The 23,237-nt window shown below is 38.2% G+C and overlaps 2 protein-coding genes across 3 annotated transcripts; one reads left to right on the top strand and one right to left on the bottom strand.

Moving 5' to 3' along the window:
* Positions 1-5,758: 5,758 nt before the first annotated feature.
* LOC123668894 lies at positions 5,759-8,043 on the top strand. The gene is made up of 2 exons (XM_045602586.1): positions 5,759-5,845; positions 6,085-8,043. Exons 1-2 carry the CDS (start codon positions 5,759-5,761, stop codon positions 8,041-8,043), a joined length of 2,046 nt encoding a protein of 681 aa, XP_045458542.1.
* Positions 8,044-14,205: 6,162 nt separating this feature from the next.
* On the bottom strand, positions 14,206-17,965 carry LOC123668742. 2 transcript variants are annotated; one of them, XM_045602436.1, is made up of 2 exons: positions 17,577-17,965; positions 14,206-14,463 (listed from the first exon to the last, which is right to left on the bottom strand). In XM_045602436.1, exons 1-2 carry the CDS (start codon positions 17,658-17,660, stop codon positions 14,233-14,235), a joined length of 315 nt encoding a protein of 104 aa, XP_045458392.1. In that variant the 5' UTR covers positions 17,661-17,965; the 3' UTR covers positions 14,206-14,232. The 2 variants fall into 2 exon arrangements, with proteins under 2 accessions (XP_045458392.1, XP_045458393.1); XM_045602437.1 differs by lacking the exon at positions 17,577-17,965 and adding an exon at positions 15,088-15,206.
* Positions 17,966-23,237: the final 5,272 nt, after the last annotated feature.

The following is a 23,237-nucleotide window of genomic DNA, read 5'->3' as shown; positions in this document are numbered from 1 at the left end:
CTATATATATATGGATATAATTAAGAACGTAAACATGGTTGACGGTCGATACATTTTTTGTTCAATTTCAAATCAACTCACGTAAACTTGGTCAAAAGTGTCAATTAAATTCTAGTTAGACTATAAAGAAAAATTATAATTTATAATTTATTTTATTTTCAAATTGACAGTATTTTTAAACACACAAGTAAACACTCATGTATAAATACTTTTTTGTAATTTTGTAAAGTTAGTATTATACCTATTTACTGTGAATTATTCGCACGGGTATAGCTAGTATATAATATTAGTAGGCGACATCACGAAAGCTAAGTCTTTATTCAGTCAGTCTCGTCAAATTATATCATAAACATTTTTTTAATTTGTTATGTACATTTTAACGTACATAAATTTTATTTGATAATTTATCTACTATTGTGTGTTAAGCCCATAGGAATTTGTGTTTTAAAGAGCCAAGAATATTAGCTAGTAATAGTAACAGCAGAAGGTAAGGAAACATAAGATTCGAGAATGTGCTGCTATGACAACCGGCCATCAGCGATTAGAGCGGGTTGGATCTTAGTTCGTGACACTACGCCGCTACAGCAAAAGCTGATAATTATTATATAATATATAAAAATAATAAAATAATGATATTAAAATTGAGAACGATGACTTTTACTCCAATGCTTTATAATCAAATACAAATGCAACTTAGTAAAATATAAATCCGATTCGAGTGAACGTCAACCCTCGATCATCAGCACTAATCGAACTTAAGTCACAACTACGAGTATACCAAAACGGTCGCTATAATCCATAAAGCAGTTAGTATTTTTCTCTCCAACTGAATAATTTGTAAATAAATCAAATTACATTAATGAATACTAAATTTTCATTTAAATTGGAAATTCCGAGCGTTACAAATCAAGATATCACACGCTCTGGGAATACGTCGGTTCGTACAATTTACTTGTAATGTATGAGCTAACCTAAGACAAAATGTTATATCATCTCGTTAGTTTAGAGTGCTGGTAGAGTCTAACGCTAAGCATATAAAGGGTTTTATTTCTCTGAATAGCCTGTGATACTAATTTCTGATAACTGGTCTTGTTTGGTTAAGCATGTTTCACTTCAACTAATACTTCAAATTTTTGATTAATAGGTTTCGAATAGAAATATAAGACGGATAGAGTTTGATTATTAATAAAATGCTTAAAATTCTGTAACAATCGTTATAGAAAATTATTTTAATAATTCTTAATAACTCTTAAATATCATCTCCGCAATATATTACGTAGTATATATTACGGGTAATATTATGGATGCGTAGTATATATAATGTATATGTATATGTAATGTATATACATATGTGTATGTATGTATGTATTATAATGCAGTATTTTTACTTATTTTTATATCATATAGCTTGTAAACTCCATGCCAATTCTTTATCAACTATTTGTACACTTCCCTACCGCTTCTCATTTTATAAGCCTTCTTTATACCCTAATGTTGTCTAGAAGAAATTGCTCTTAGTGATAAAACCGCCTTTGTACATCTTTCTTCGTATGTATTACTTTTTTTTTTGTAACGTTTCTTTGTAGTGTACAATAAAGAGTATTTTTTATAATTATAGTTATAATTATTTATTTATTATCAATAGTATTAAAAATAACCGAAATTAAATTACGTATATTCTTCTTAGCTAGATTACAGCTACCAATTAAACATCCGATGAAAGTTTTAATATAAAAATACGAATGGTAATACTAGTAATCATAAATTTAAATCAAGCCCACATATTAAAGAGCCTCTTATTTACATCGAATTTTTAAATTTATAATTAATGCGTTTTCATAGAAACATTAAATCATCATTAAATCATGTTTTCATTTAATTTAAATTCGTTTCGTTATCTGATGTTTTATGTATTTTTATTTGGGTATTATATTCTTTAAATAAAATAAATATACATTATATTAATTTTCATCAAAGAACTAATCCAATCGATCCAACCAATATATAGACTCCTTAATGTCACATTCGTAAATAATATACGATCAAATAATTTATGTGAATAAGACCAAATATGTGCAAGAGTCAAGAGTAACGAGATACATAAGTATGGATAAAAGTTCCTTGACTCGAGTCAATCTCAACAAGCTGGGTATTTACTGTAAATAGAGAATATACACATACATATGTTGTTCTTTCTCGTGTCTCTTTATCTGCATTCGTCATGTAATCGTGCCATAATAAAGCCTACCTAGCTATCATTTACAAGGTATGCAACAAAGATGTTTTGTGTTGCTGTATTCCGACATGAAGACTGAAGTAAGGTACTAATATGAACAAAACGTAACAAAGGATTCTAAGAGCGTACTAACTATCGGCGTATTTGCTCAAGAATATACTTTCGCTGTATACTTTAACAATAAATATGTGTATAATAAACAAGAAGATTGTCTAAATGATAGTCTTAAGATATTTCGTTACAATATGATATTAAAGTACCGAAATTTTTGTGATGATCGCACTTAATATAACTTTAATAATTATTAGTTGTAATGGTAATCCTTATATGCTATAAAAAAAAATATTTTAGTATAATTCCAAACGATTCAGTTTAAATCTAATACCTTTACGACGCGTTGGCGCAACGGTCACAGCACTAGTTTGTGGCTGTTACAAACATTTGCCGTGGTCTGGGTGTTTGTTCAGTCCTTGTAGGTCTCCCCATCGTAATTCGGAGAGCACGTTAAGCCGTCGATCGCGGTTGTTATTATGTACACCTGATAGTGGTCGTTACTCACACTAAAGTATATGTACTAAACTGAAATTTCTATGTGCAAATAATATAAAAATCATAAAAACTTTCCATAACGATGTCAACGACACACTGATACTATTGTAACTATTTATATGCCAACTATCACTTGTGATTCAAACTTAATAATATCGCATGATTACGTACACCCGCAGCAAGGCTTAAAACAAGATAAATAGAGGCTTTTCAAAATGATATTTATGTTTTATGATTAACTGCCTGTAAGGTAAATATTAATAATTCAAGTGAACCAGCATGAATGGGTATTGGTCTACTAGATTGCTGAAGTACTTATCGTTAGCAAACCTTTTTCAAGTATATTGACCCCGCTTAACCTATTTACATCCTTGAATGCTAAGTAGTAAAGAACTTTTTTCCGTGAATATATAGTTACCAAAACCAACTTCATCTATACACAAGAGTTAATTGAATTAAATTAAACGCTTTTGTAATGATATTGATATTGGTTCAAACCTGAAAATTGTTAATGAAATATTAACAGTGATTGTATTCCAACAAAACAATTATATGTTGAATAAAATACACAGCGTTGTATGAAGAAGCAGTATATGAATTTGCCCTCTTTATATAGGAATAAAGCTTTAGACTTAACAGAATCAAGTTTAGTTTTACCTTTATTCAACCACCAGTAGGACTTCGACCAAAAACTACCGAACGCTTGACGTCTGTCACGCTACCTCAAAGCGTCTTAATGCACTGGCATCAGCAAGCACCTTGCTACAACGCTGTGTATTTGTTGGAATGCAAAATATTGTTTTATGTGCTTTCTAAAACACACAATATTGTATGACCTGTTTGATATATGCTGGTGGTTAACGCTAATGCTATGTGATTGGGATCGAACACCACCTGAGTCCAATGAAAAGGTCTCTTTATTTATTTATTTCATACATACGAGTTAACAGAGCTTTGCTTCAAACACAAGTAAGTCAATCAAAAAAAAAAAGTAAAAATACTGGTATGAGAAATCAAGAAAATAATGATAAATGTAGGATTCGAATTTTATGAGTTTTTAGGTATTTTCGATTATTTATAAAGTTAAGTCTATGTTAAACTTATTTACTTTAGAAACACCAGTTTTACTTTTTTTTAATCTCTTATTGTGTTATGTTTTTATATATTTAGCTTTTGTAATGTTATTAAGTATAATTATAACCCATAGTTAAGGTGATTTGTACAGATTTGATACATTAATACTTTAGTCTTGAAAAATAGTGTACATACGTATATACTAGTTTTATCAATAATAAAGAAATAAAAAAAAAACTAGTAATTAGATTAGTAATGAACAATCAATAATATAAAGAAAAATAAAAGGTTAAAGAGTAATTTTTAACAACTATAGATGCTATAATATATGCTCTGTGGCTACGTCATTAAAGAATATATCCATCCCCTCTGTCCCGTGGGTGTTGTAAGAGGCGAATAAGGGATAACACAGTTTCACTACCACCTTGGAACTTATAAAGCCGACCGATGGCGGGATAACAATCCAACTGCTGGCTTTGAAATACATAGGCCGAAGACGGGCAACAGCGTCTTCGGTGCGCCAAAGCCAGCCCTGCGGTCACCAACCCGCCTGCCCAGCGTGGTGACTATGGACAACACACATGGGCTCACGCCATTTTTGGCGCGAACTTGATGAGTGAGATTGTATAATAAGTAATTTATTTTTACTCTATTGGCCTATTAGCGAACTACAAATGTTCTTGTTATTAGTTTATTTTCTGTTTAGAAATAGTTCTTAGTAATCTAATATTAAACTTTCATTACATAAATACAAGGAAATTTGATCTATACAAGGTTAGGTAGTACAAATAACCTTTGTCTACTTACTGCATCAGCTACCTTAGTAATTGAGATTTTTTTTTTTAAATATACCTATTCATACTTTTTTTACTCTTTGTAACTTAACATAAATGAACAAAATTCTTCCACTTGTCAGTTTTCGTTTTCATCAGTTAAGCTTTTTTTTGTATATAAAGAGGGAAATTCACATAGTGCTTCTTCATAAATTACATGTATAAGTAACAAAATGTACTTATTATGAAAAATACTACCCATAATTATTTTTAAAAGATTATTAATTTGATAAAATTAAAATGGGGAATGTCACTTGCTTAGTTTTTCAAATGTCAAGGTCCTTTCTTTTCTTTCTGAGCTGAGGATAAGGAATGTAATTATAAACAAATTTAAAACGTAACATTTTATCCTTGTTTACTTTTTATCGTTTGTACATTGTTACGATTGAAATAAAGTTTTAAAATAGTTGTCAAATACAAATAAAAAACCAACTGTATTCATTACAAAATAATTAAAAAACAATAAATTTTACACAAATTCGTTCTAATTTCGTGTAATCGAAAATTAAATGTATTTGAAAATTATCTAAATTTATTTGGTTGATTAAAAGTCACAGAATTGTATTACATAATATGTAGTTACAATAATTATATCTGAGATATAAATGAGTACCTCGAATACAAATAGTTGACAATTATTAAATAACGAAACTCTGACAAAAGCTTTATTGGGGGCAATATAAATTGATAACTAAATTCGTAGATCTCGGAAACTGAGAACGAGTTTGAAACAATTTCACTTTGAGCCTAAGGTCATTCACATGGGTAACAATTGAATTGTTTTGTAGTGTTGGTACCACTTTCCGTTAAGGATCGTGGTCAAGATCTTCATTCTATTCAATTGGCTATTTTATGCTCTTGAAATACCAACTTTGAATTCAGTCCTGAAGCATTCGCCAGGGAGTCGTAACTTTAATGCGAATGTATTTGTTTTGTTTTAGGATTAATTTAGAACGTATATTTCAGTTTCGTTTTTCTAATACATTATTTTGTTTTTATAATTTATTTGTGATAGACTTATTAAATTTACTTTGGTTTTGGATTACGTTATTATATATATTTAATAATGGGGGAGTCCCCAAGTGTTTCTAGCTACGTCCTCGTCGTCTCCCCTGGACCCTGTCCTGACCCCGGTAACGCAGGTGGCAGGCAGGTGACTGAATGCTATAGGCTATACTTGGTTGTGGATTATTTTGTCTTTGTGACTGCGATTGTTAAACGATGCTTCCTCTACGCGAGAGTAGAGGTGGAGTTGCCAAGGGCCCTTCTCAGGGCCAACCCAACGGCCCTTCTCAGGGCCAACCCAACGGCCCTTCTCAGGGCCAACCCAACGGCCCTTCTCAGGGCCAACCCAACGGCCCTTCTCAGGGCCAACCCAAAGGCCCTTCTCAGGGCCAGTCGCAAGGAGATATCGAGGTCTTGGAGGACATCTCCATCACCTCGTTGTCTGAGTCGGAGCTGGGGCGAAAGCGCCTTTACTCGGGAGGCTCAGAAAACTCCGGCACGGAGATAGAGATGGGAGCGAGCGTGGGGGCTAGGTCCCGGCCAGCGGCCAAGAGGGGCAAGGCACCCACACTTACGGGCGCCAGAGCAGCTCTGAGAGAGCGTGTGGAGAAAGACCGGGAGAACGAGTTCGAGGCGTCCCTCCTCAAGAGAGTATACAGGAAGGAGAAGGTGGTGGGGGGTCACATGGAGGAGACCCCTATCGAGTTGGACGATATCGAGAACCGGGGGGCCGAGGAGCTGAGGGTGGCTTCTGAGGCCAACCTCAATTTAATCCTCGGCCTGACTGGGAAGTCGGTCAACCTGAAGGGGGGTTATGCCGCCAAAATTAGAAGGGCCGCCGGCGCCATTAGGGACATGCTGGAGTCCCTTGTGGGCCGCAACGTGACGGACGAAGTCCGAAGACTGAAGGCGGACATCTGTCGGCTCACTCGGGAGCTGGAACTGAGCCGTGAGGAGGTGCGGGCTTACAGACGGGAGTTCGAGGACAGCCGCAAAAAGGTGGCTGAATCCACGAGTGCAAAGGAGCCTGCCGACTTAATGCAGGACATAGCTGTTATGGTCGGCAACATTGTGGACGACCGCATGGCGGCTCTTCAGCTCCCTGCTGCCCCTCCTTGCGGCACCCCAATGGCTAGGGACAGCAGACCACTGGCGCGAGCTACAAGGGCCACCAGTGCGAATAAGAACCGAATGACGGCGGCCTCTAGCGCTAGCGTGGGTGCCCAATTAGACTCGGAGGAGCCCCCCACCCTTCCCCTAGCATCGAGCAAGGGAAAGGGGAAGGGAAAAGACAAAGGAAAGGGAAAGGTTAAGGAGGTGGAGTGGACTGCGTTCGGTCCCTCCACCTCAAAGCAAGCGGCCACTCAACGGAAGGAGGGAGAGGTGGCCATACCCCATGAGGAGCCGAGGGCAAGCTGGACGGAAGTCGTCCGCCGAAAATCGGCGGCGAACAAACGGACAGCTTCAGCGCCGCCGGCGAAGAATCCGGTGACAAAAAAAATGGCAGCCTCAACGCCGCCGGCCAAGAAGGAGACCCCGAAGCCTAGGCTGGCGCTCCCTCGCTCTGCGGCCGTAATTATTAAGTTACGGCCGGAGGCAGTAGCCAGGGGGGCCACGTACGGGTCGACATTGCTTAAGGCCGAGAGCAATATCGACCTCAACGAGCTGGGAATAGGCCCGCTTCGAATTCGCCAGTCGGCGACCGGGGCGCGACTTATCGAGGTGACCGGCTCCACGTGTGGGGAGAAGGCCGATGCCCTCGCCGCTCGTCTAAAGGAGGCCTTGGCTGAGGAGGTGGAGGTGCTCCGGCCTGAGAAGCGGGCAGAGATGCGAATCTCAGGCCTGAGCGACGCGGTCACAGCGGAGCGCTTGGCTACTGCGGTGGCGAAGGAGGGGGGCTGTTCTCCGGGACAAGTCCACGTGAGAAACATTCGCGTAGGGCAAATGGGCTCGGGAACAGCCCACATTGAAGTTCCGGCAGCAGCAGGGAAAAAACTGCTGCAAGCCGGGAAAATAGCGGTGGGGTGGAGCAGGGGGGTCGTCCACCTCCTGCAGGCGCGTCCCAGGCACTGCTTCCGTTGTTTGGGACTAGGGCACGTCGGTGCCACGTGCCCAGCAGGCACTGACCGCAGCGCACTGTGCTATCGCTGCGGACAGGCTGGCCACAAAGCCGCCGGGTGCTCGGCCGCCGCTCGTTGCGCGGTGTGCGCGGACGCTGGCAGGCCGGCGGGCCACGTGATGGGGGGCATGGCGTGCAAACCCCCAATAACTCGCGGGAAGTTCCCCTCGCAGACATCCCAAGGGGGGAACCAAGTGGTGACAGCAGACGCTGAGATGGCCGAATAATGTCCGGGCATCTCAACGTCCTCCAGGCGAACGTCAACCACTGCGCTGGAGCCCAGGACCTTGTCTTGCAGTCCATGGCGGAGTGGTGTGTTGACGTCGCGATCGTCGCCGAACCATATGCCGTGCCTTCTTACCCACACTGGGCGGGAGACACCGAGGGCTTGGTGGCGATCGTGGTGAGGCCTGGAGCTGGACCCCCCCTTGTCATCAAGGCGAGGGGACATGGGTATGTGGCTGCGGTTCGGGGGGAGGTGGCTTTCGTCGGAGTCTACTTCTCCCCGAATCGTGACCTGGCGGCCCTGGAACGGTTTCTCGATGTTCTGGGGCCGCTGGTGGGGCAGCTAGCTCCCCTTCAGGTTTTCGTAGCCGGTGACCTCAATGCCAAGTCCACGGCTTGGGGAAATCCGGTTACGAACCCAAAAGGGAGGGAGGTGGAGGAGTGGGCGCTTGCTGCCGGACTATCCCTGCTCAATGTGGGGACAGTCCAGACGTGCGTGCGTTGGTCGGGAGGTTCCGTGGTAGACGTCACGTTTGCCACGCCAGCTATCGCACGCAGAGTGGAGGGGTGGAGGGTGGAAACGGAGGTGGAGACTCTCTCGGACCATCGATACATAAGGTTCGAGGTGTCTCCAGCTCCCGTCCGTCCGGCGTCATCGTCGTCGTCAACGTTGTTCAGGGGGTGTAGCCAGTTTCCACGCTGGGCACTCTCCAAGCTCAACCGGGAACTGGCAGAGGAGGCCGCAATCGTCGGCCGCTGGAGTCTCCCGCCATTGCTGGAGTTTGGGGTGGATGAGGCGGCTAACCGGCTCTGCGACACATTTACCGCTGTCTGCAGAGCGGCCATGCCGCGCGCGAAGCGTCTACCCCAACGGCGGGCGCTCTACTGGTGGTCGGCTGAGATAGCCGGTCTCCGGGCCGCCTGCAACGGGGCCAGGAGGCAATATACTCGGAGCAGGCGGAGACGCCCCCAGGACGTGGACAGGGACGACAGGCTGCGCAGGATCTACGTGGAGAAAAGGAAGATCCTGCAGCAGGCCATATGCCGAGCCAAGGAGGAGGCCTGGCTGGAGCTAGTTGGGGGTCTAGAGAGAGACCCCTGGGGCCGACCGTATAATTGGGCGCGGAACAAGCTCCGCGCCCAGTCGGCCCCCATCAGCGAAACGCTCCAGCCGGAGCAACTGGGAAGGATCGTCGGGGAACTCTTTCCCGACGAACCCGAGGGTTTCATGCCCCCCAGGATGGCTCGGCAGACGCCGGACGAGGAGGAGAGTGTTCCGCCACCCGTCACAGAGGCTGAAATGGAGGCAGCTCTGTCCCGCCTTCAGAGTAAGAAGAGGGCGCCGGGTCCAGACGGGGTGCACGGGAGAGTACTTGGGATCGCTCTCGGGCACCTCGGCGATAGCCTCCGGGAACTGTTTGACCGCTGCCTGCGGTCTGGCCAGTTCCCGGGGGCCTGGAAGGAGGGTCGGCTTTGCCTACTTCCTAAGGCAGGGCGGACCCCGGACTCGGCTTCGTCAGTGCGACCGGTGGTGTTGCTGAACGAAGCTGGAAAACTCTTGGAGAGAATAGTGGCTTCCCGGCTCGTTCAGCACCTGGAGGAGGGCTCGGGACCCGGACTCTCGGAATCCCAATTCGGGTTTCGAGCGCGCCGGTCGACCATTGACGCCCTCAAACGCCTACGGGCGGTGACGGGTGAAGCAGAACACAAGAGGGAGGTGGTGCTCGCGGTGTCGTTGGACATCGCGAACGCCTTCAACAGCCTCCCGCATGCAGTGATTCGGGAGGCACTCAAATTCTTCGGAGTACCCCCGTATCTAGGGAGGCTGCTGGAGGCGTACCTCTCCGATCGCAAAGTAGGCCTCGAAAATCGGTCGGGGTCCGTGGAGTGGCGGCGGGTCGGCTGTGGTGTCCCACAGGGATCGGTGCTGGGCCCGATCCTGTGGGACATCGGATACGACTGGGTCCTGCGAGGCCGTCTCCTCCCCGGGATGGGTGTCATTTGCTACGCGGATGACACTCTCGTTTACTCCCGGGGACGAGACTATAAGGAGGCGGCGCGGCTGGCTGAGGTCGGACTCGACCTCGTGATCAGCCGCATAAAGAGTTTGGGGCTTCGTGTCAGAATTGAAAAGACCGAAGCCCTCCTCTTTCGCGGGACCGGACGCAAGGGACCCCCACCGGGGGCTACCCTGCAGATCGGAGAGGGGAGGGTCCGGATGAGCTCCCAAATGAAATATTTGGGGCTCATCATTGACGGAGGGTGGACCTTCGGTCCACACTTCGCTATGGTGTGACCGAAGGTCGTGAAGGTGGCGAGTGCACTGGGCAGACTCCTCCCGAACCTCGGAGGACCCAGCGCTGCCTGCAGGCAGCTATATTCCGGAGTCTGCCGGAGTATGGCGACGTACGGTGCCCCGGTTTGGGCGGATCGCCTCACTGCGAAGAATAAGGCCGCACTGCGGTCGGCGCAGAAGATCATCGCGGTGAGGGTGATTCGGGGGTATCGTACGGTATCGTGGGCTGCAGCTACTGCTCTAGCTGGCGACCCCCCGTGGGAGCTCGTGGCGGAGGTCCTTGCCGAGACCTACTCATACGTCTCGGGTAGGAGGGCTCTCGGTGAGAACCTCACGTTGGACGGGATCCTACGGGTGCGCCGGATGGGGCAAGAAGCATTAATGCGGAGGTGGGGGGAGGACCTGTTGGAGCAGCCGTATGGCACTCGCGTAACGGCTGCCTTGCGCCCGGTCCTTGAGCGGTGGATGCGCCGTAAGCGCAAACCCCTCACCTTCCGTCTGACGCAGGTTCTCACCGGGCACGGCTGCTTTGGTGAATACTTGTGTCGGACGGCCCAAAGGGAGCCGACGACTGAATGTCACGATTGTGGCGCGGCGGTGGACTCTGCCCAGCACACCCTCGAGGTGTGCCCGAGATGGGCGGCGCTACGTCGCGATCTGACGACAGTCCTCGGAGGGGACTTGTCACTACCGAGCGTTATCACCGCGATGCTCGGTGACGACGAGTCCTGGAAGGCGATGGTCTCCTTCTGCGAGACAGTAATGTCCCAGAAGGAGAACGACGACGGATGAGAGAGGGGGCCGCCGACGAGGCCTCCGTCCGCAGGCGACGAACGGGGGTGCGTAGGAGGCGCTACTTAATGCGTCTCCAGTAACGCCCCTGTGCCCATGTCGGGCCGGGATGGGAACCCGGTCCTGCTAGACATGGCGTCGTCGGGATTGTTCAGAGGTGAGCCGGACAGTCCCATGGAGGAGAAGTCTGGTCTTTTCGCCGAGGCCAGCCTGTCGCTGGAGGGATCCTGTTGCCTGCAGTTCCGGGACCCTCCAATTAAAGCGGCTGAAGGCTCCCGCAGGGGTTTTGGTCGGTAGTGCACCCCCAAGTGCTAAGCCGACATACGGTCTAGGAATGCCTACCCGGGCATCCTGGATATCACCCGTAAATGGGTTACCCTGCGATATCAAAAAAAAAAAAAAAAAAAAAAAAAAAAAAATATATTTAATAATAATAATTCATACAAAGAAATTTTTGAAATACTTTCGAATTTTATCCTAAAATATTTGATTGATCTTTTTTTCCTTTAATCTGTGTACTCGGTTATGTTTATTTTAATCAACCTGAAAAACAACCGCCATTGTATTTTTAAATAAAGTGAGAGAAAATGTTATTGAAACAGAAGCAAAAGTTATTACATATTTGAAAAATCCATAAGTGCACTACTTCACTCACTCCTAGTGGGTGTCTTTAAAACTATTTCGCGCGCCGTCTAGTAGCTTGTTTAGGAATTAACAATCGACCATTTAACGGTGATAAGGTCGATTAGTTGGTATGGTTCTTGCAGATAGTGACAGATGATTCTGATTCTATATTATTATGATAGAAACGTAAAAAAAATATTTATTTTGTATGTGGTTTTATGAAACCAATATACAAGCGAACCTTCAGTGAATATAAATATTTACATTAATTCACAGATCAAAATACAAAAATACATATAAATGCTACAGGGTCAGCTGATGCGAGCTATGGGCGCTGCCATATTAGCTTTGGTTACTCTGCCATGTGCCTTTCACTTTATCCCTACTCTGCGAATAGCTGCAAATGCGACATGCGACATGCGGTGGATGAACAAAAAAACATTTGGCGATAGAATAAAAGTTTTTCAGCCATCATATCAAATAGGATTCTTAGTTAATATTTTTCTGGCATGATAAAAAATAGCTTATTTCATGGTTCTCGCGTTTTCTCGCTTGACTACAATAGTATTCAAAAATAACTTCAAACGATATTTAATATATAGCATGATGTGTATTCAGTACAAAAGTTTGTATTTTATAGCATATTAATGCATTGCCATAAAAATATAGAAGCTTAACAATAACCGCTACTCGTACTTTTCATTTTGAGAAAGTAAAGCAAAGCCTCTTTGGAGGCGTGCAATGCATCTTCTTTTGGGTTTTTTAACCGACTTCCAAAAAAGGAGGAGGTTCTCAGTTCGACTGTATTTTATTTATGTTACATCAGAACTTTTCACCGGGTAGACCTATTTCGACATTTTTTTTTAAATCGAACGGTGGTGTGTGTCAATTGATCCCATTTAAATTTATTTGAGATCTAACAATTACTTTTCGAGCTATATCTAATAATGCGTTTTTACTTGACACTTTTTTTCGCATAACCTTCTACTGGATGAACCGATTTTGATAATTCTTTTTTTTGATGAAAAGAGAATATCCCTAGTTTGGTACCATGATAAGAAAACCAGGATCTAGTGATGGGATCCCAGAGAAATCGAGGGAAACTCTGGAATATCTGCAATAACTTTTTACTGGGTGTATCGAATTTGATAATTTTTAATTTAATCGGAATCTGATGTTTATCATGTGGTCACATATAAATTTTATCGAGATCTGATAACTACTTTTTGAGTAATCTTTGATAACGCGTAGTTACTTGACTATTTTTTTGTCGATCTACGTTGTATTACTCGTTGATGTAATTGAAGTCGGTTTTTTTTCGTTTGAAGCAAACACAATTATTTTTTTTAATATTATTATTCCACAAATAAAAAACAAAGTGCCGTATCATCTTTAGGTTATTTATTAAATTATATCTTAAATATATTGTATGGGAATAAAATATAATTCAGTCTTACGTCTGAAATTTTTTTTTGTGTGTAACTCGTGATGTATTGTAACATATCTAGTACACGCTGTGTTGTCTCCACTTCCTTTTCATATTAAATTTAGCATTTCGTACCTAATAAATCTTTTCAGAATACTGGAACACACTCATTCCTTTTCCTTTGTATCGTCATTTATGAGTGATTATATTAAATGAAGTTAATTAATCTCTACATCTAAATACATGAAAATAACATTGAAATGTATGTCTGTGATTTAAAAATGTGTTTTTACACGATACTAAAACACAAACAAAAGATATAAAAAAATTGTCTATTCATGTCTTTCTGTTTGTCCGGGTTAATCTTCGGAGCGGCTGAAACGATTTTTATGAGACTTTCAATAGATGATAAAAGAGGTTGTGGAGCAACATACAGGCTAGTTTTTATCCTGGAATTCATTATAAAAACACTGTCGCATATTTTTTTGAACATCTGTAAAACTGGAATAATTGGAAGGTAATGATGATTTTTATGAAGCTTATTATTTTTTGTCAATAATACTTAATCCCTTAAAGCGATTCAAAAATAAAAAAAAAACACAAAGCATCGTCATTCTCTGATAATAACGGATGTGATTTCTCATTATATAATATATAGAATATATACCACACAGATTTATTTAGATTATACGAAATTAGCATGAATTTGTGAAGAAATTTCTTTGACATAAGCTAAGAAAGAAATTACAATAAGCAACTTCCAAATATGTGTTAGTTATCTCTTCCGTGAATTGTGACAAAATATTCAGATAAAAGTAAAATAATTCTGTTCATATCCTCACTAATATTTACCTATCACCCGTGGAGTTTATTAAAAACTTAGAAACACAGGAAACAGATTTTTATATGTTAGAACTAAAATATTTTGATATAAAAATTAATTAAATAATCAAATAATTAATTCATAATACGTAGTTGAAACCTGAATGAATTATGATCTAAAAGAAAAATAAAATAAGTTATAAATATTATTTAAAGAAATTTATTTCAAAATCAGCTCATATAAACTATCATAACCTCTCCGACTAAATTTATAATTTTCCTTACTTTGTCTCGCTTCACCTTCATCAAACGCTGAATGAGATGTTCGTAGTCACCAGTTTCTCTTATTGTTCTTATAGCCATTTCTTTCGTTTTTGCATCATAACGCGCGTATACCTTTTCCCATAGCATTTTCAAAACCATTCCGTCGAGAGTTTTTTTGTCATATGACTGACTTTGCACCTGAAAAGTATTTATACGTTATTTGCAAATAGCAATAAGCTCAATCCTACAATCGAACTAAGAGAATAAATTAAATGAAATCAATTAAAATAAATACAAACTATGATAACAATATATATATTGAAATAATACTCCGTTCTTACTCCTCGATAAAGTTCTCCATAAGTCATTCGAAAAATTAAAAATATACAAACTTTTATAGTACTTTGTATACAATAAAATAATATATCGAAGTTTATACTTAGATCACATTACTTCGTACTCAGATCACTCACACTAACTCCATAATAATTTACCTCTGAGACTAACATACGAAAATATCGTTTTCCGATTTTAATAAATCTTTAAAGACAAACAATTTTTCGTTTCATAAAATTTCGAACTTACCAAAAAATATTATATAATATTAAATTGTTCGTGACTATCTGCAGTAAAGATGGCTTTTAATGTATGCGATGATTTATTTTATTTGACAAGTCATATAAAACAACAACAACACATCGAATAAAACAACACCGAAGTTATTTCTTTTTTTTCTTTAAAACCATTCTATATTTAAATGTTAATTACGTTTAAAAACGAAAACAAAATTATTATATATTTTATACAGCGTATTACTCTTACCACATGTTTATGAAGTAGTAGGAGTATAATTAACGAATATAATATACAACGATCCATGTCTGTGTATGATAAACGATGTCACTTTACTGAGAGAAGACTGCCGCTGAGTAGTTAGTAATTCAAAGAATTTCTTAAACATCCTATTATCTGAACAACATAAGTTCGTGCAAGGTAATATCATCGACAGTGTTACATAGTTGATTTAAAATCTCGTTAATCCTTTGTAGTTTTTCATTATAATTTATAAGATAAGTAAAATTATTTTGTTAAATTTTATTAGTTTATCTTTATAAAGAAAACATGAATCACTAAAAAGCTACACGTAAAACTTATGAACCACTGGACCAATTTGGCACTTTTTTTTTAAATAATTTGTAGAAGGTTGTTATGGAAAAGGAAAATTGTTCATATAAAACTTACTGATTATTTAAACTTTACGCGTTTGACAGTTGGCAAGAAAGGACAGCGTCTATCGGGTGATTTAGTTAATAACATTTTTATAAAAAAATCATCTATTTATATCTTGTAAATGCGTATAATATATAATATGCCGATATTTTATTTGTGAAAATATATGTAGACGAGATCATCAATTAATTTTTGGATTTAATAGCTTTCAGTTGTGCCAGAGGAGCAATATTAAGTTTGCCAATGTCACGTAAGATAGAAAAGACAGGAAGGAGAAAGGATGATACCTAAACAAATATAATCTGACATGATTGTCAGATTATTCGATTTTTCGCAATAAAACGCAAAACTCAAAAACTACTTTAAGGATACCCTCACTTTTATCGAGTCTAATCTAATTAACAAATATTGCCAATCTGCCAAAAATACCGACTTTTGTATGAGTGCGTCTCATTACAACTAATAAACTACGATTATTAACCAAAAAATACAGCTAACATTGTAATAGACCTTGAGACTTACATAAAACTTAAATAATTGAAGCAATAATAAATAATGTCAACGTAAGTGAAACCGCAAAAAAAAAACGGTATTCTAAAAATCGAAACCAAGAGTATCAGTAAAAACAGCTCCCAAAGGAATTTTGGACGATACGAATCAATAGAATTACGATTTGTATTGGTTCATTTCAATCTTTTCCACTCGGCTTGCCGTTGATAGAATGTCAGTGTAATCTATTGCACAATTTTTATATCTTTCTCGCTGATGCGAGAATTACGTACATTCGGAAAATCGGTTAGATTTATGTATTTATAAGGAATGGGACGCCTCATTGATCATGAGACTTTTTTTTCATCGATGAAACTCAACCGTTTTTAATGATCATGAAGCGATGGCTACATACAAGGATGGTTTTGTTGTGGAAATAAAAATGTAGTACGTATGTCTTACTATCTTGTTTTTTATCAGACTATTCCTGTATATCATAAGTATATGTTTATAATATAATAAATATATATCAATAAATCTTTAACAAGTCTAGTTCGACATTGAGGATATTTGAAAATTTCATTTGAAGGGCATTCTTTAGTCCATTCTGACACCAGAAATGTATTTTTTTTTTTAATTTTTGTCATATGTATCTGTCGCAGCATTACGTCAAATGTCTTCTTGATGACTTGACGAATAAAAATGAAACTAGGTACATTTCGACTTCCAACTCGGAGGTATACCGCTGCGTATACATTTCATCACAAAATTCAGCCTTCGCCAGCATTTGACAAAATTTGCTTCCGTGGCAAAGACGATAAACGTCAAAATGTGTTATTAATTATAATTCGCTAAGGTATAGTAGTGACATATTTTTTTAAGTAGATCATTCGAAGATTGTTTAGTAAGTATTTCAAAAATTTCCGTTCAGGAATTACAAACATCAGAATCCTAGCGAGAATGTACATAAACTTATAAGCGTATACTCATAATCGTCTTGCGTCTATTCTTTAGGTTATAGGTTTTATTAAAGATAATTATCAATCACATGTATAACAGATCCTTAATAAATTAAAAACTATTTCCAAAAAGTTTTTAAAACTTAAGTTTTTCTTTCGACAACTTAGATAAAAACTTTTAACTGTCAACGTGACTCTAAACAGTTTTTAAGTAAAATCAAGCAAATACAAGTCCAGATTACATTTCTACTGAAACTTAAATAAATTTAGGTTTATTATTAACAACTGCGTTGACTGAATTATTGGTTAAGTGGAACTACATGATTACTAAATCTACAAAATACATACTGCCATACCATACTTGTCATACCATAGTTACGTGACTAACATGATTTTATGCTCTAAACCTATTTCAGAATCGGAAATTGCATTTAAGGAGTGACAGAATGTACCTTTATTCTGCATAAGGTTTATTTAAATTGAGATATAGCCTTCACTTCAAGAATATACATCAGCGTGTGCACATTTCCTCTACAACGTATATTGTGACTTGTTTTTGTATCAATTTCAGAAACTATCCTTTATTTTATAAATACTAGGACATTGAATATAGTAATTTAGACAAATACATACCTCGGACTTTGGGTGAACTGATAACGTTGAAAATATGTAGGCGATTATTTTACTATTAAACAGCGAGTCTAAAATAATAAACATGCACTCAACGACCCCGACGAAAATACTGTTGGAGAACACACACAAACACAAATAGGCAAAACTTGACAAAAACGAAATAACAACGATTGGCCTTATACACGCTTTTATCGTGAAAAAAAGTCAAACCATCGAAAATCAGTAGGTATATTACAATTGATACAAAAAAAAAAAACAGTTCCATTAACAAAGACCAATGTCTCTTTAATTGTTAAAAGTATAAAAGTTTATTCCTAGCAAAATTAAGGATTTACTAAAACCTTGAATTGATTCACAGCGCCACGACTATCTACTACATTGGTCTTATTAATATTATCCGTTCAAATTACACATGTATCTAAGTAAACGTCAGAGAAGCATGACAAATGCCGTCTTAGTTTGTATACATTAACTGATTAGACATATTGATTGTGGAGACCTTGCCATGCAACCATTAACTTGATGAATTGCACCTCAAGGTGACGGTGACAGAAATCCGTTAATTGTTCTATGTGTATTCTATTAATATCCAATACCCTATATACAATATATATTGAATAGCTATTGTATACACGCATGCGTGATTTTATTCAGATATACTATTCCTATATAATTATAAGATTTTGACAGCTCCGTTTTCTCGGTAGCATTCTACTGATGAAAGAACAGTCTACATAAGGTCCATTATTTTCATTTTATCAATTAGAAACAAATAAAAAAGCAAATATTGTCTTTTTTATATAAAACTAGGTCGGTAAACAAGCGTACGGCTCACCTGATGGTAAGCGATTACCGTAGTTTATAGACACCTGCAACACCAGAAGCATCGCAAGCGCATTGCCGATCGAATTCCCAATCCCAGTAATACTCGCCAACAGGAACACAATACTGCTTGAAAACATTATTATTTGGCTTTGGTCTTCATATTTTGAACAGGAAATTCCTGCTGTTCCCTATCATGTATTATTAAATCATAGTGCAGAGTACTCTACAAATATTTCGCTTTCGGTACGATTTTAAAGATTTAAAAACTTTCTTACATATTCATTATATATTTATAACAAGGATATATTTTTATTTTATTTATAACTAAGAACCTTTTTGACGTACAAAAATATTGATAATGAATATTTTCGAGGAAAATAATTTAACTTTTTGCGATAACGAGAGTTTTAAACAATTTTTCGCTTTTTAGCAAATAAATAAGTTTGCTTTGCTCTGTCTCTGATTTTCGGTTAATGTTTTATTGAATATCGCTAATAATAGTTATAAACAAAATTAGTTATGTGGAAAATAAAAGAAAAAAGTATGTGTATGGGCAATTCATAAATGGCAGAAGTTAAAAATTACGAGAAGTAGCCAATGAGAGATATTTTTCACCGAGAATTTAAAATATTGTGTAATGTATTCTTCCTCATACTCTCTTATACATTTATGTGTTTGTTGCTTTATCGTGACACATTATAGCATTATTGAATTTTAAATCACAACGATTCTAAAAAAGTTTCAATTCAATAGTTTAAAAAACGGTCTTACCACAAAATTTGTGTAGTTTAAAAAACCGTTTTACCATAAAATTAATGTAGTTTAAAAAACGGTCTTACCACAAAATTAATGTAGTTTAAAAAAACGGTCTTACCACAAAAGTTATGTAGTTTAAAAAACGGTCTTACCACAAAATTAATGTCTTATTCATTTATTATTAACATAAAAAATATAGATGTGTGCTGTGTGGCTACGGCACTAAAGAATTTAGCCACCCCCTCTCTTCCCGTGGGTGTCGTAAGAGGCGACTAAGGGATAACAAGGTTCCACAACCACCTTGGAACTTAAGAAGCCGACCGATGGCGGGATAACCATCCAACTGCTGGCTTTAAAATACACAGGCCGAAGACGGGCAGCAGCGTCTTCGGTGCGACAAAGCCAGTACTGCGGTCACCAACCCGCCTGCCCAGCGTGGTGACTATGGGCAAAACACATGAGTTCACGTTATTTTTGGCGTCAACTTGTGGAGGCCTATGTCCAGCAGTGGACTGTATAGGCTGTAATGATGATGATGATGATGATGATATTGAAAAAATATAGATTGTATTAACGGTGATTTCCAATCTCTAACCAAAGACAAACATCTTATGCTACGTACATACGTCACCCGTGGCTTCGCCTGTGTATATTAAAGAGTTTTAGCTGGTCCGATAACTTCCATTAAAATATAGCCTATGCTATATCGCTATGGCTCAGTGATAACGCATAATTCTACAAGCGAAAGAATTATTAACATCGATCCAGTGTTGAGTTTATCTGTAACGCAATTTATTATACAATTTAACTGAGGTGGGAGTCCAATAGAGGAAAAACCTCGACCGTACCGGAGATCACAGCCAAATAGTACTTGTGTTCCTGTGGTGAGTGAAAGGTGACCAGGAAAGCGCTCCTAGGCGGGGGGGGGGGGGTGAGAAAGATGAACAGAGCTCCTAGGGGAGAGGTCGTAAGGTAAGCAATACGATTACGATGTTTTTGATGTTGCAGGCGTCAGGCTACGGTAATCACTTACCATCAGATGAGCCGTGTGCTTGTTTGCCGACATTTTTTTAAAGAAACTATGTATAAAAAAATAAAGAGAAACACAAACAACTCTTTTTTAATAATATTTGCATAATCATGTATATAATATTTGCATAGCTTCGTTTTCCATAATCTTATTGAAATTATCTTATTATAAATATCATAACATTGCTCTCATTCTTTGTTGAAAACTTTATCGGACTTTAAATGCACATTGAAAAGTAGGTATTCGAACTTTAAGACTATTTTTTTCTTCATAAAAGTTGGAAGGAAGATAAAAATGAGGAAAAAATCCATTATTATAAGAACATTAAAATTTCTCTACTGTACTCCAGAATCATTAACGTCACAACGACTGCAGAGGATTGTAATGATGAAAATGTTGGAACTGCTTCTTATATTTGCATTACTCTTAGATTGCCTCAACTAACTGGTAGTTATGTATTTAATCGATTGATCTTAGTTTTTGTTTCCTGAAATTTTATTACAGTATTATATATAACTAATTCTAAACAATATTATATTATTTTGACATTTGTTGATGCAACGCTTTGCCTGTGATATTTTATAGCTATTAACTCACAACTGCTAGCATTTAAATTTGTAATTCTGACAATTATTAAAATATTCGATTTTATATCGATATTACTCTTATTTTTTAGTCGCTTAGTACCGAACAGTGCAAAGATGGTGACGCCATCTACCGAACGGTTAATACCTATTAACCATTTACGACACTATCTTTGTAATATATTTTGCAGGGTAGTTAAACAATAAATAATATTATAATTTAATTTTTCTTATTCTGATTATTACTCGCTGAAGTACGGGAACAGCATACAGATGGAGAGACCATCTTCCGAATAGTTCCTACTAATTTTCTGTTTGATCAGTCGCCATCTTTGTCATGACATTGGCAGTGTTGCCCTATAAATATGATAATTTGTAAATGAAATAGCAGTTATTGTTTAATTATTGTGTGGCTAGCGTTGCTGCTCGATAAATGGCGTATAAGTGATTAATGTGATAACGTATTAAATTTAGTTGAAAGTATGTATTTTGAATGAATCTAACTATAGTTTTGAAGTAAGAAATAAATGTTTCCTTGAGTGTTCTCAGTTGTGTTCTACACAACTTTCTTATATTAAACTGGATGCGAGGGTGTTTGTGTTTGCGCGTGTCTCTATTATACAAGTGTGTGTGTGTGTGTGTGTGTGTGTGTGTGTGTGTGGAGAGGAGGTGTCTGTATACTATATTAATAATTATTATTATTATAATAAAAACTATTTATTGTACACCAAGAGTGAGCAAAATTAAAAAAATTAAAACAGGAGATAGGTACAAAAGTATACACATGACTGTGTATTTTTTTTATATGTATGGATATGAATGCTAAAAAAAAATTAAGTAAAACATCCATATTTATACGGAAAAAAAAGGTTGAATAAATATTAACATTGTAATACAGGTGCTTCTTTCAAAATGAATAAAGTTTTAAATGTGTTATACCCTGAACGTTGTTTACGTTATCAGTTTGGAAAACAAAATTACTAGGAACAACTCCGCCCGTTAGACCGGGGCTCAGGATTTTCAGATAATTTTAAACAAATTTCTTATTTCGCTCCTTAAAAGCTTTGTGTAAGATCGTTAACATTTCCGTCTCTTGCAACATTTTTCCCATCTTATTTTCTAGTAATATGATTTATGACTCTCGTACGGAATTATTATTACAAATACTATACAGGGCCTAAACACCAGTTCGACTCCTGAACAGGGTTCGATTCCTGTTTGGGATATTTGTATTTTTACTGTTGTATTGTGTTGTTGTCACTTGATAGCGAATATTTCTCATACTCGTAGTAGAGAATATATCAGCCAACCCGCATTCGAGCAGCGTGGTGGACGTTCGAAGCCAATTGTATAATCAATCATAGCAACAATATTTTCAAGCAAAGTCTCGTACCGTACGCGAAAAATTTTAATTTCATTTAAAAATTTACATTGAATATGTTAAGACCATTTTTAACCGACTTCAAAAAAGGAGGAGGTTACTCAATTCAACTGTATATATATATTTATATGTATATTTGGGGATAGCTTCGTCGTTTATGAACCGATTTTAATAATTATTTTTTTAAGGAGATATGGTGTGATACCATGATAAGGAAACTACGATTTGATGATGGGATCCCAGAGAAAATAATGAAACTCGAAAATCCACATCACTTTTTACAGGGTATACCGATTTTGATAATTTTTAAAGCCGATGTTTATCATGTGGTCACATTTAAATTTCATCGAGATCTGATTACAACTTTTGGAGTAATCTTTGATAATGCATATTTACTTGACTATGTTTTCGTCTACCTACGTTGTATTACTTGTCGATATTATTGAAGTCGGTTTTTTTTTTCGTTTGCCTGCGAACACAATTTAATCAAATTTTTGTTCATTTCAATAATTTAATAGGATAACTAATGTAATACATGAAAAATTAAAAAAAAAAATTATGTATGATGTTAAAATTGTGAGGTTTTGATCAGTTATGTAGACTGCTCCAAAAACGCTTAAAAAGTTGCTAATGATCAAACGTTTGATCAAACAAGCTATATTTGACAAAAGCTTTGGTCATTTACAGAGAACTTCAAGAACTCAAAATCGAAGATATTAATTAAAAATAAATACCTATCTGACAATTATAAAAATAATGTCAAATGATACTGCTATTGTATAGTTTTATAATTATAAAGAACCGTAGAATAATATTAAAACACATATATTTGATGCTTGTAATTGCGAAAACGATTAAGAGCAGGTGCGGAAGACTTTGAATCTTTTATGCGATGCTAATTAAATTCTAAATATTTAAATTTCTAGTTTATCTTGCATTCACAAACGGCGGATTTTATTTAATATTATCTTGAATATGCCTTTAATATATATAGTTGACTTTTGACTTTTTACTGTACGAAACTCGAAGAAGAAAAATAACTACACAAAGTTCTCAATTTTAGGAGATAAGGTCAGAAGCAAAAG

The sequence above is a fragment of the Melitaea cinxia genome, chromosome Z, assembly GCF_905220565.1.
Source record: "Melitaea cinxia chromosome Z, ilMelCinx1.1, whole genome shotgun sequence".
In the NCBI taxonomy this organism is placed as follows: domain Eukaryota; kingdom Metazoa; phylum Arthropoda; class Insecta; order Lepidoptera; family Nymphalidae; genus Melitaea; species Melitaea cinxia.
This window is presented reverse-complemented; position numbering and strand designations above follow the sequence as displayed.

Excerpts from the sequence above, each read along its gene's own strand:
- LOC123668894 (XM_045602586.1), top strand. The coding sequence starts at position 5,759 with ATGGGGGAGTCCCCAAGTGTTTCTAGCTACGTCCTCGTCGTCTCCCCT. Across the intron at positions 5,846-6,084 it reads GTAACGCAGGTGGCAGGCAG|GGCCAGTCGCAAGGAGATAT; the intron begins GTGACTGAATGC and ends GGCCCTTCTCAG.
- LOC123668742 (XM_045602436.1), bottom strand. The coding sequence starts at position 17,660 with ATGTTTATTATTTTAGACTCGCTGTTTAATAGTAAAATAATCGCCTAC. Across the intron at positions 14,464-17,576 it reads CAGTTCACCCAAAGTCCGAG|GTGCAAAGTCAGTCATATGA; the intron begins GTATGTATTTGT and ends AATACTTTTCAG.